This window comes from Myxocyprinus asiaticus, chromosome 33 (genome assembly GCF_019703515.2).
Source record: "Myxocyprinus asiaticus isolate MX2 ecotype Aquarium Trade chromosome 33, UBuf_Myxa_2, whole genome shotgun sequence".
NCBI classification, from domain to species: Eukaryota; Metazoa; Chordata; class Actinopteri; order Cypriniformes; family Catostomidae; genus Myxocyprinus; species Myxocyprinus asiaticus.
In genome coordinates, this window is record NC_059376.1 from 39,178,666 (window position 1) to 39,192,852 (window position 14,187).

General features: G+C 40.0%; 1 protein-coding gene across 4 annotated transcripts in view; it reads right to left on the reverse strand.

The window, feature by feature from the left end:
• Positions 1-14,187, reverse strand: part of LOC127424425 (FYVE, RhoGEF and PH domain-containing protein 1-like) — a 79,006-nt gene that overhangs the window by 36,500 nt on the left and 28,319 nt on the right. For 2 of the 4 annotated variants that reach the window (XM_051669637.1, XM_051669636.1), the window contains exon 1: positions 12,914-13,226. The exons of the other annotated variants lie outside the window; for them this stretch is intronic. In XM_051669637.1, coding sequence (XP_051525597.1) covers positions 12,914-12,971 — 58 coding nt within the window. In that variant the 5' untranslated portion in view covers positions 12,972-13,226. Of the gene's footprint in view, positions 1-12,913; positions 13,227-14,187 lie in introns of those variants that run through there. 4 annotated transcript variants of the gene reach the window in all.

Genomic DNA, 14,187 nt, shown 5'->3' on the forward strand with positions numbered 1-14,187 from the left:
ATTTAGCAAACACACTAGCGTCTCAAAGAAAGTGAGGACTTGCTGTCATCGCATGTTTTTGCTGTCATATAACGCTCTTTTGTGAATCAACATTTGTGAAACTTCTAGGGTAAATCATGATGTAATGGTGATATACTTGTGACTGGAAGAATCTTCAGAGAAATTAACAGAATACCTGAAGAAGATCTTTGACCAAAACGCTGTAAGATATTACAGATTTGCAAGCTATCCAACAATGTGCAGGCTTTTTCTATTTTTTCTCCTGTAAAAATATGGTGTATGCACCTGCCCGCAATGTGCTTATTAATGGATTTAACAGTTGGGAAAAAATTATACTTTGAAAAAACACATTCAGTCTGTAAAGAAACGTTTCTAAGTAAGTATAGGCTATGATTTAAAAAGAAAACAAAGCTTTTTTTTCTTCTTCTTTTTTTTACTAATTTGTTTTTTTAAGGTAAATTTTACTCTTCATACCTCATTATTTAATTTCACCTCTATTAAAATGTAGTCATGGCAGTTTGCCTGAAAGAACACAACACTTTCAGATGTATTAGGCACGATTTACACGTGGTCGGGAGCAGGTGTAAATTTAGTTTGTAACAACTAATGTTTTGAAAATACGAAAACGTTCATGAACCCGAGAATTTACGTCAGAACAGCTCTACGAACGATTTACAAAACAATTTGTTCTGCTCGTGTTTCATGAATGTGGCCCATTGTGGTTGGTCGCTGTCATTCAGACTCTGAATTAGCTGCTATGTGGACCAGATATTATGCCGTTTAGTCAAAGGTCTGGCTATGCGAAACTATACTCATCCTGCATGGATTATAAAGGGTAATAGCAAACATGAGGCTGCTCTGGCTATGGAAAAACACTCCAGTGAAAACAAACATTCTCTTTGATATCTATTCTGCCGTTAGCTGAGGGATGTGTTGAAAACCGTTGACTATTTTTATCCTCATCAGGGCGTACACTGACAAGACAGTCAACACACTGTCGCCACATAAGCTGAATGCTCTCATCCAAACACAGCCAAGATTCAAGTGAACACTGCATAACAATGTATAGCTTGTGAAGTGGAAAAACAAGTCTGTATTACAGCAGCACCAGAAAGGCTTTGAAAAAATCTGCACAGAAACATTACAAGAATCTTTTTAGAATCTATATTTTAAAAAGCTGCAACATGAATGCAGTTAAAGCTAGAAACCCAAAAATAATCTGTTAGGTCAGTGGTTCCCAATTAGTTTTGCTTCAGAACCCAGATTTTACATTGGACATCAAATGGTGACCCAATACAGCATCAACCAACCCATTTTGAATGTAGTCTGGGTTGCATAGTTTTGTTCATGGTTTGAGGATAAGGGGATGTAATGCAAACTTTCCATGTTGGTATCTACCTAATTTGGCTAGCTTCATCCAAGTGACAGATGAACTTGTGCTGTAATGCTGCTGTGTTTGACTGAAAAGTCATGCAGGTTTGGAATGACATAAAGGACCTGCTGGCAGAATTAAAATGTTTGGGTGGACTATCCCTTTAAGAACCACTATTTTATGCAGTGTTGGGGAGTAGTTAAAGGGATAGCTCACCCAAAAATGAAAATTCTCTCATCATTTATTCACATGCCATCCCAGTTGTGTTTGACTTTTTTCCCTCTACATAACTCAACTGAGATTTTTAGAAGAATATCTCTGCTCTGTAGGTCCATACAATGCAAGTGAATGCTGACCAAAACTTTAGCCTCTTTTCCACCATCGGGCTGAACTGTTCTTGTTGCAAAACTGTTCTATTCTCTGCTGATCCAGGCCAGCTGGCAAGGTTACGGATTTTTTTTCCACTGTGGTGCTGAAAACAGACTTTGAATGTACACAAGAAATACGTCAGTCATTATCTTTGTAACGCAAGAGTTTAAGGACCGCATGAGAAGTGTGTTTACTTTGCCTAAATAGTGAGCTTGGCCAGCTACAGACAAAAAATAAGCAAACTTGGCAACTGACAAGTGACCAATCGTGAGTCACGACGTCACTACAGGCATTCCACCAGCACAACTGAGCACCGTCGTCTAACCATGCTGAGAATACCGGGCCGAGAACGGTTTCTAATCATGCCATGCCGAATCATGCCCAGGTGTAAAAGCTACTGTAACCATTCCTCACCGTGCTCAGAACAGTTCGGCCCGATGGTGGCTAAATCCATGTCTTCTGAAGTGATCCAGTCAGTTTTGGGTCAGAACAAACCAAAATGTAACACATTTTTTAGTATAAATCTTGACATCAGCAGCATTGGTGATCATGATTTCAAGCTCAATTACACTTCCTTGTGCTTGACGCGTGTCAAAGTCTTTTAAGCAAGTCTGTTCACTGGCTATCTTTAAAACACTCCCAGGGTGCTATTTACTTGGTAAACAAGCGGCATGTCAGTGCAGCTCCTATCTGCTTGAATGGGGAAAGACCGAAATCTCCAAAACAGTTGGTCAAGATTACAATCAAAGAACATAATTCAGATAAGCAGTAAAATCTGACAACACTGGTATCATAAATTGCGCTAAAAACAAACTTTCCAGGGGGCCTGGGTAGCTCAGTGGTAAAGACGCTGGCTACCACCCCTGGGGTTCGCTAGATCGCTATTTCGAATCCCAGGGTGTGCTGAGTGACTCCAGCCAGGTCTCCTAAGCAACCAAATTGGCCCGGTTGCTAGGGAGGGTAGAATGGGGTAACCTCCTCTTGGTCGCTATAATGTGTTCGTTCTTGGTGGGGCACGTGGTGAGTTGAGTGTGGATGCCGTGGTGGATGGCGTGAAGCCTCCACATGCACTATGTCTCCGTGGCAACACACTCAACAAGCCACGTGATAAGATGCGTGGGTTGACGATCTCAGACGCGGAGGCAACTAGGATTCACTACGCGACTGCGGGGACTTAGAGCGCATTGGGAATTGGGCATTCCAAATTGGGTAAAAAAGGGAAAAAAAAAAAACAGTTCAACTTTCCCCGGCTTGTATAGCAAATGTGCATGTGCATTCTCGAGTTGATTCACAGGCGATGTCTGTATCTAAAAGGTGATTGGCTCTTTTACCTTTAGGGCGGGACTTCCTTTCCATATCCGCTGACTGCTGGGCATTCCAATTTCTTACATTCATTTTAACAGAAGTGACCCGTCTCTGATAAATAGTCTCTGTACATGTGCAGAGCGCTAGATGACATTAGGAGTGTAATTGAGCTTGAAATTCTGATTGCCAAGGAGACTGCCGATATCAAAATTTATAGTGAACATTTTTATTTACAGTGTTGTGAAAAAGTGTTTGCCCCCTTCCTGATTTTTGTGTATTTTTCATAATAAATTGTTTTAGATCTTCAAACAAGATATAACATAAAACAAAGGCAACCTGAATAAACCCAAAAGTTTTCAAATATATATTTCTTTTATTGAAGCAAAAAAGTTATCCAACACCTATATCACCCATGTGAAAAAAAAACTGCCCCATTAAACTTAATAGCTGGTTGTGCCACCTTTAGCAGCAACAACTGCATCCAAACACTTCCGATAACTGGAGATCAGTCTTTCACAACACTGTGGTGGAGTTTTGGCCCACTCTGTAGAACTGCTTTAGTTCAGCCTCACTGGAGAGTTTTCGAGCATGAACTGCCCGTTTATGGTCCTGCCACAGCATCTCAATCGGGTTCAAGTCAGGACTTTGACTAGGTCACTCCAAAACTTTAATTTGGCTTCATTTGAGCCATTCAGAGGTGCACTTACTCCTACACTTTGGATCATTGTCTTGCTGCATAATACAGCTGCACTTGAGCTTCAACTCACAGACTGATGACCAGACGTTCTCCTTCAGGATTTTCTTGTAGAAAGCATAATTCATGTTTCCCTCAATTATTGCAAGTCGCCCTGAAGCAGCAAAACATCCCCATACCATCACACTACCACCACCATGCTTGACCGTAGGTATGATGTTCATTTTGTGAAAATCTGTGTTTGATTTACGCCAGATGTAACAGGACCCCTTCTTTCAAACAGTTCCACTTTCGACTCAGTCCACAGAACATTCTCTCAAAAGGTTTGAGGATCATCAAGGTGTGTTTTGGCAAAATTCAGATGAGCTTTAATGTTCTTCTGGGTTAGCAGTGGTTTTTGCCTCATCACTCTTCCATGGATGGCATTTTTGGCCAGTGTCTTTCTGACAGTAGAGTCATGAACAGTGACCTTTATTGATGCGAGAGAGGCCTGCAGTTCCTTGGATGTTGTCCTTGGCTTTTTTATGACTTCTTGGATGAGTCGTCGTGTGCTCTTGGAGTAATTTTGGAAGGTCAGCCACTTCTGGGAAGAATCACTACTGTGCCAAGTTTTCTCCATTTGGAGATAATGGCTCTCACTGTGGTTCTTTGGAGTCCCAGAGCCTTTGAAATAGCTTTGTAACCTTTCCCAGACTGATGTATTTCAGTCACCTTTTCCCTCATCATTTCTGGAATTTCTTTCGATCTTGGCATAGTGTGCTACTGGGTAAGACCTTTTAGGGGCAAATACACACAGGCCCAGTTGGTATTGGATAACTTTTTTGCTTCAATAAATAACATTATCATTTAAAAACTGTATTTTGTGTTTACTCTGATTGCCTTTGTTTTATTTTAGATTTTGTTTGAATTTTTTAAAACATATATATATATATATATATATATATATATATATATACAGGTGCATCTCAATAAATTAGAATGTCGTGGAAAAGTTCATTTATTTCAGTAATTCAACTCAAATTGTGAAACTCGTGTATTAAATAAATTCAGTGCACACAGACTGAAATAGTTTAAGTCTTTGGTTCTTTTAATTGTGATGATTTTGGCTCACATTTAACAAAAACCCACCAATTCACTATCTCAAAAAATTAGAATATGGTGACATGCCAATCAGCTAATCAACTCAAAACACCTGCAAAGGTTTCCTGAGCCTTCAAAATGGTCTCTCAGTTTGGTTCACTAGGCTACACAATCATGGGGAAGACTGCTGATCTGACAGTTGTCCAGAAGACAATCATTGACACCCTTCACAAGGAGGGAGCGACACAAACATTCATTGCCAAAGAAGCTGGCTGTTCACAGAGTGCTGTATCCAAGCATGTTAACAGAAAGTTGAGTGGAAGGAAAAAGTGTGGAAGAAAAAGATGCACAACCAACCGAGAAAACCGCAGCCTTATGAGGATTGTCAAGCAAAATCGATTCAAGAATTTGGGTGAACTTCACAAGGAATGGACTGAGGCTGGGGTCAAGGCATCAAGAGCCACCACACACAGATGTGTCAAGGAATTTGGCTACAGTTGTCGTATTCCTCTTGTTAAGCCACTCCTGAACCACAGACAACGTCAGAGGTGTCTTACCTGGGCTAAGGAGGAGAAGAACTGGACTGTTGCCCAGTGTTCCAAAGTCCTCTTTTCAGATGAGAGCAAGTTTTGTATTTCATTTGGAAACCAAGGTCCTAGAGTCTGGAGGAAGGGTGGAGAAGCTCATAGCCCAAGTTGCTTGAAGTCCAGTGTTAAGTTTCCACAGTCTGTGATGATTTGGAGTGCAATGTCATCTGCTGGTGTTGGTCCATTGTGTTTTTTGAAAACCAAAGTCACTGCACCTGTTTACCAAGACATTTTGGAGCACTTCATGCTTCCTTCTGCTGACCAGCTTTTTAAAGATGCTGATTTCATTTTCCAGCAGGATTTGGCACCTGCCCACACTGCCAAAAGCACCAAAAGTTGGTTAAATGACCATGGTGTTGGTGTGCTTGACTGGCCAGCAAACTCACCAGACCTGAACCCCATAGAGAATCTATGGGGTACTGTCAAGAGGAAAATGAGAAACAAGAGACCAAAAAATGCAGATGAGCTGAAGGCCACTGTCAAAGAAACCTGGGCTTCCATACCACCTCAACAGTGCCACAAACTGATCACCTCCATGCCACGCCGAACTGAGGCAGTAATTAAAGCAAAAGGAGCCCCTACCAAGTATTGAGTACATATACAGTAAATGAACATACTTTCCAGAAGGCCAACAATTCACTAAAAATGTTTTTTTTTATTGGTCTTATGATGTATTCTAATTTTGTGAGATAGTGAATTGGTGGGTTTTTGTTAAATGTGAGCCAAAATCATCACAATTAAAAGAATCAAAGACTTAAACTACTTCAGTCTGTGTGCATTGAATTTATTTAATACACGAGTTTCACAATTTGAGTTGAATTACTGAAATAAATGAACTTTTCCACGACATTCTAATTTATTGAGATGCACCTGTATATATATATATATATATATATATATACACTATATTGCCAAAAGTATTCGCTCATCTGCCTTTAGACACATATGAACTTAAGTGACATCCCATTCTTAATCCATAGGGTTTACTATGACGTCGGCCCACCCTTTGTAGCTATAACAGCTTCAACTGTTCTGGGAAGATTTTCCACAAGGTTTAGGAGTGTGTTTATGGGAATTTTTGACCATTCTTCCAGAAGCGCATTTGTGAGGTCAGACACTGATGTTGGACGAGAAGGCCTGGCTCGCAGTCTTCGCTCTAATTCATCCCAAAGGTGCTCTATCGGGTTGAGGTCAGGACTCTGTGCAGGCCAGTCAAGTTCTTCCACACCAAACTCGCTCATCCATGTCTTTATGGACCTTGCTTTGTGCACTGGTGCGCAGTCATGTTGGAACAGGAAGGGGCCATCCCCAAACTGTTCCCACAAAGTTGGGAGCATGGAATTGTCCAAAATCTCTTGGGATGCTGAAGCATTCAGAGTTCCTTTCACTGGAACTAAGGGGCCAAGCCCAGCTCCTGAAAAACAACCCCACACCATAATCCCTCCTCCACCAAACTTCACAGTTGGCACAATGCAGTCAGACAAGTACCGTTCTCCTGGCAACCGCCAAACCCAGACTCATCCATCAGATTGCCAGATGGAGAAGCGTGATTCGTCACTCCAGAGAACGCGTCTCCACTGCTCAAGAGTCCAGTGGCGGCCTGCTTTATACCACTGCATCCGACGCTTTGCATTGCACTTGGTGACGTATGGCTTGGATGCAGCTGCTCGGCCATGGAAACCCATTCCATGAAGCTCTCTACGCACTTTTCTTGAGCTAATCTGAAGGCCATATGAACTTTGGAGGTCTGTAGCGATTGACTCTGCAGAAAGTTGGCGACCTCTGCGCACTATGCACCTCAGCATCCGCTGACCCCGCTCTGTCATTTTACGTGGCCTACCACTTCGTGGCTGAGTTCCCAATCACTTCCACTTTGTTATAATACCACTGACAGTTGACTGTGGAATATTTAGTAGCGAGGAAATTTCATGACTGGACTTATTGCACAGGTGGCATCCTATCACAGTACCACGCTGGAATTCACTGAGCTCCTGAGAGCGGCCCATTCTTTCACAAATGTTTGTAGAAGCAGTCTGCATGCCTAGGTGCTTCATTTTATACACCTGTGGCCATGGAAGTGATTGGAACACCTGAATTCAATTATTTGGATGGGTGAGCAAATACTTTTGGCAATATAGTGTATATATATATATATATATATATATATATATATATATATATATATATATATATATATATATATATACAAAAACAGAAGAAATCAGGACATACTTTTCACAGCACTGTATCTTGGTCTGTTTTCATTCAAAATTTATTAGATTGCTTCAAAAGACATGGATTAAACCACTGGAGTCGTATGGATAACTTTTAAGCTGCCTTTATGTGCTTTTTAGAGCTTCAAAGTTTTGGACCCTTTTGACTTGCATTGTAAGGACCTACATAGCTGAGATTTTCTTCTAAAAATCTTTGTTTGTGTTCAACAGAAGAAAGAAAGTCATACACATCTGGGATGGCATGAGGGTGAGTAAATGATGAGAGAATTTTCATTTTTGGGTGAACTATCCCTTTAACTAAAAGTAGTGACACTACTAACTGAACTACATTTTCAGTAGTGTTACAGAAGCTCAGCTTTTTTCACAATAATATAGCTTTTTCAGTTACGAGCTGGATTTTCCAACAAACAGTACTGTAGCTATGGTAATATTGTAGTAACCATGACTATAGTAACCATGGTTAATTTTGTGGTTACTACTATGGTTTTACTATAAATATCATGGTTAATCTACGGTGTCTGTAGTAAAACCATGGTTAATTTTCTAAAAGGAATGTCACACTAATTATATACAGTTGTGTTCAAAAGTTGGCATACCCTGGCAGAAATTGTGAAATTTTGGCATTGATTTTGAAAATATGACTGATCATGCAAAAAAACTGTCTTTTATTTAAGGATAGTGATCATATGAAGCCATTTATTATCACATAGTTGTTTGGCTCCTTTTTAAATCATAATGATAACAGAAATCACCCAAATGGCCCTGATCAAAAGTTTACATACCCTTGAATGTTTGGCCTTGTTACAGACAAGGTGACACACACAGGTTTAAATGGCAATTAAAGGTTAATTTTCCACACCTGTGGCTTTTTAAATTGCAATTAGTGTCTGTGTATAAATAGTCAGTGAGTTTGTTAGCTCTCACATGGATGTACTGAGCAGGCTAGATACTGAGCCATGGGGAGCAGAAAAGAACTGTCAAAAGACCTGCGTAACAAGGTAATGGAACTTTATAAAGATGGAAAAGGATATAAAAAGATATCCAAAGCCTTGAAAATGCCAGTCACTACTGTTCAATCACTTATTAATAAGTGGAAAATTCGGGGATCTCTTGATACCAAGCCAAGGTCAGGTAGACCAAGAAAGATTTCAGCGACAACTGCCAGAAGAATTGTTCAGGATACAAAGAAAAACCCACAGGTAACCTCAGGAGTAATACAGACTGCTCTGGAAAAAGACGGTGTGGTTGTTTCAAGGAGCACAATTTGACAATACTTGAACAAAAATGAGCTGCATGGTCGAGTTGCCAGAAAGAAGCCTTTACTGCACCAATGCCACAAAAAAGCCCGGTTACAATATGCACGACAACACCTTGACACGCCACACAGCCTCTGGCACACTGTAATTTAATTAATTATAAATTATAATTATAATAATAATTTTCTTTATTTATCACACATTATACATTTGCACATATACGGTGAAATTCTTCTTTTTCACATATCCCAGCTAGGCTGGGGTCAGAGTGCAGGGTCAGCCATGATACGGCGCCCCTGGAGCAGATAGGGTTAAGGGCCTTGCTCAAGGGCCCAACAGTGGCATCTTGGCGGTGCTGGGGCTTGAACCCCCGACCTTCTGATCAGTAACCCAGAGCCTTAACCGCTGAGCTACCACTGCCCTAATTTGGAGTGACGAGACCAAAATAGAGCTTTATGGTCACAACCATAAGCGCTATGTTTGGAGAGGGGTCAACAAAGCCTATAGTGAAAAGGATACCATCCCCACTGTGAAGCATGGTGGTGGCTCACTGATGTTTTGTGGGTGTGTGAGCTCTAAAGGCACGGGGAATCTTGTTAAAATTGATGGCAAGATGAATGCAGCATGTTATCAGAAAATATTGGCAGACAATTTGCATTCTTCTGCACGAAAGCTGCGCATGGGACGCTCTTGGACTTTCCAGCACGACAATGACCCTAAGCACAAGGCCAAGTTGACCCTCCAGTGGTTACAGCAGAAAAAGGTGAAGGTTCTGGAGTGTCCATCACAGTCTCCTGACCTTAATATCATCGAGCCACTCTGGGGAGATTTCAAATGTGCGGTTCATGCAAGACGACCAAAGACTTTGCATGACCTGGAGGCATTTTGCCAAGACGAATGGGCAGCTATACCACCTGCAAGAATTTGGGGCCTCATAGAAAACTAATACAAAAGACTGCATGCTGTCATTGATGCTAAAGGGGGCAATACACAGTATTAAGAACTAAGGGTATGCAGACTTTTGAACAGGGGTCATTTCATTTTTTTCTTTGTTGCCATGTTTTGTTTTATGATTGTGCCATTCTGTTATAACCTACAGTTGAATATGAATCCCATAAGAAATAAAATATATGTGTTTTGCCTGCTCACTCATGTTTTCTTTAAAAATGGTACATACAGTTGCAATCAAAATTATTCAACACCCCTGACCAGCAAAACATTCTGGTGATGTGAATTAAAACACATAAACTAAAACCTCAGTAAACAGTCAAAGTAAGTTTTTAATACACATTTGAGTGATTTTGAGAACAAAGAGTTCAGTTTACCCAAATTTTAAAATAAAAAATAACTAATTCTCTCCACAAATGTCATGTCAAAAATATTCAACCCCCAAGGTCAGTCATTTGTGGAGCATCCTTTATCCTTAATAACAACAAATAAATGTTTCAGGTAAGTGTTCTCAGGCTTCGGACACCTCTCTATTAGAATTTCTACACATTTCTCATGAGCAAAATTTTCCAGCTCATTGACATTCTTTGGTTTCTGTGCTGCCACTGCTTCCTTGAAATCCCAACAAAGGTTTGCAATGGGATTTTAATGATGGACTGAAAGGGCCATTTGAGGACATTCCACGACCCATCCCTGAACCAGATTCAGGACAACTTGGATGTATCCTTGGTGTTATTGTCTTGCTGGAAAGTCCAGTGATCAACGAGCTTCAATTTACACACTGAAGGCATCACATTTTTCATGCCAAAATGGCCTGATACCTGAAAGAATCCATGGTGTCAGTCACATAGTCTGGATAGCTGTTTCCTGCAGCCACAAAACACCCCAGAACATGCTTGACTGTGGGGACGGTGTCATTCTTGTCATCACCTTGTCATCTTACTCCAAACGTACTGCTGACTCATGGGTCTAAAACTCATTTTCAGTTTCGTGTCATACGTCTATAAAACCTCCAGGACTCCACAGGTCTTTCCTAATTACTTCTTGAATATTCAAGTCAACATTTCCCTTGGTGAAGTTTTGCTTTCTTCCACACCCCAAGAAGGTTCCTGTTGTACCATATTTAAAAAATTTATGAATGGTGCTGCCAACTTTGTCTATTGGAAATTGAAGTGCCTTGGAAATGTACTTTTAGCCATGACCTTTCTTGTGAAATGAAATAATCTCCTCTATTAGCTTTTGAGACAGCTTATTTTTAATTGCATTTTTTGCATAGAAATACATTTTTGCTTACAACACTAAAGTTACATTTTAAAACTTAAATAAGTGCCATTGCAGATTGATGACTTAATTTTGTTTTAAAACAATTACACGTGTAGCCTTACATATTTAAGAAACAGCTATATGCAATAGGGGTTGAATAATTATGACATGGCTGTATTTAAAAAAAAAAAAAATCCTGCTATTTACAAATATTAGGATATATATTCACACTATGACTTTGAATGAGTCACTGATATAGATGTAATGTTTAAAAATCAGAAAAGCTTACCTTTGTAAATCCTTACTGTCTTGGGGGGGGTTGAATAATTTCGATTGCAACTGTATATTACCAATTCTCCAAGGGTATGCAAACTTTTGAGCACAACTGTATATAGCCTAACTGTCAGGTGTTATTACTGAATTCTGCAATCAGAACTGATTAATAATATCACCTACTTTATCATTCAATTATCTATCTAATATTTTCTTCATTAAAACGCTTCAATCAATGCAGTTAGCTACTTTCTGTGAGAAGCTTATTCATTTTTTAAAAGAGTAGCTTGACTGTAGTCTAACTACTTAAGTTATGAGTAGCTTATAGCTTGGGAATTCATAATTTCAAAGTAGCTTCCCCAACACTGGTCTAATTTGACCTACTGAAGGTGGTCAAGTATGCAGATTATGCTGGTGGAGACATCTGTGCCTCTGAAGTCTGCATTATGGGTCAAGCATGGCACTAAATTCAGCACATATCTGTCAGTCATTCTCCTAGTTTAGATATGCATGTAAGTCCAAAAGAAAATCAGTGCATTGTATAATGACATATATTTAAAAAAAAAAAAAATCCTTAAGAAAAGAGTAGGAACACAAAACAGCAGTAATGTTCATGATCTAGAAATTAGGATGCTTTTAGAAAGCTACACAAGCTCATTCATTGTCAAAATGCAGCATTCCTATGGAGCACATAGCTGAAATGGATACTGTAGTCAGGCACACCCACTCTGTCGTGAGTTGACAGATAACATTCATTGTTTTGATGTATCATACAGTGTCTCTTTACTTTTAAAATTGCATATTGTCAGCTCATCAGACCAGAACCAGAGCATTCCCATAACTAGACCCTGACAACAACATGAAAACACAAACAAACACATACCTACAGCTCACATTCTTTAATAATGGTGGATGTATGCTGTCTCTACAGTGTCAAACAACCTTTAAAAGCATGCATGGACTCACTGCACACACACTCACACACATTCTATGTGTCAAGCTGCACTGCATATCTGCATCCTTATGCTGCAGGCAGCAATGCACCAGCCTGCAAAATGTTAAGTAAAGCACCAGGAGCATTCCACAGACATCTGAACAATTTAAAATATGCATGTAGATGTGATTTATCACGTGCATGACACAGTATATATGTTACAGGAGCCTGTCATTAATTTTAGGCTACATGTAGGTGGGGGGGGGGGGGGGCTGTATAAAGGCATCCAAAATATCAAAACACACATTTAATGACAATGCATGCTAAAAATAACCGAATGTCATCGCAAATTATTTATGAAAGCAAGCCAGTTGGTGAAAACAGCCCCTTTACATACTGACACACTGAACTATTGAACATGCATGTATAATATTCCAGGCATGGTGCTTGTAGTTGATGCTGCAGCCGCATTCAATGAGCATAAATATACATTGCATATTCCCAAGATGCTGTCATTAGCATTATTTCGTTTTTAAAACACCAAATAGCCCTTAAAATGTCGAAATAGAACAGAAGTGAGGTGGAAATTGGTACTTACCCCGGAGCACACTGGTTTTATCCATGTACATCGCGCAGCAAAACACCAAACCAGTCATTAAAAGACAGAACGGGAGACACAACTTCCCCCCAATTACTCAAAGGACGAAATAAAGATCAAATGTATACATTTGATGCGAAATAAAACGCGATTCCGGTGGAACGACCTACAGCGCGAGGAGGATTCTGCGCTCTCCACGCGCATATCCAGCGGCTCGAGACCAACTCCGGTATACCACACAACCCTTCAGGAATCAAGTTCCCAAAGGCGAAAACTAAACCAAAACGAGTATATTAGATGTTTTAAAGCGGTGGCTCATGATGACACCTAAAAAGTCGAAATGATAAGGGAATAAAATCCACCCTCGCGCCCCCCACCCCTCTCCACCTGCCCTGATAGCACAGACAGCAGCAGGCATCACAAACGATCCGACCCAGGTCCTCCCACCTCCCACATCCACATCATCTCTCCCATCCTCATCTCTGTTTCCTTGACAACAGTTTAGAGGGTTTACTTTGGACTGTGTGTATATTGTGCTAATATTATCATGCAAAGCCCAAATGTAACTGGCATTGCACTATTTTCAGTATATTTGCCCGGTAAATTCTAAATGATTCATTTTTATTCCTTTTATATAAAAGTACTGTGGATGAAATGATAATAACATAGTAGTCTACTCTGACATACACCGATCAGCCACATCATTAAAACCACCTGCCTAATATCGTGTAGGTCCCCCTCGTGCTGCCAAAACAGCACCAACCCACATCTCAGAATAGCATTCTGAGATGATATAGAACTGAATCCATGACCTCAGAATTGCTGACCCCATGCTCTACAAAATGAGCTATAGCAAATACAATTGTCCAATGATAAAAATTTTTTTTTAAAAAACATGGAAAAGGCAACAAACAGTGTTTTACTATTTCTGTTGCTGCAACACTGCAATTTTACTCTATTCTAAAATAATAATAGGTTGATGTCAAGTACGTTTTTCTCCGTTATGACAGTATCGTGGATCTGATACACTTGAAATGTATGCAATTAAAAGGGTTCTGACAGATCTAGGGCCTGTGACTCATGGTATGACCGTCTTTAGAGTTAAACCGCAGGCGTGGTCCCGTGTAATTAGATTTTCTTAAAAACAGGCATCAAAAACATCAGATGGCTCACACAAATTTTTCATGCACGTGACACCCTATCTGTCATTGTCTTGATGTTCTGACTTTACCCAAGCATGTTGAAGACACATTCTAAGTGTAAAGATGTAGGAA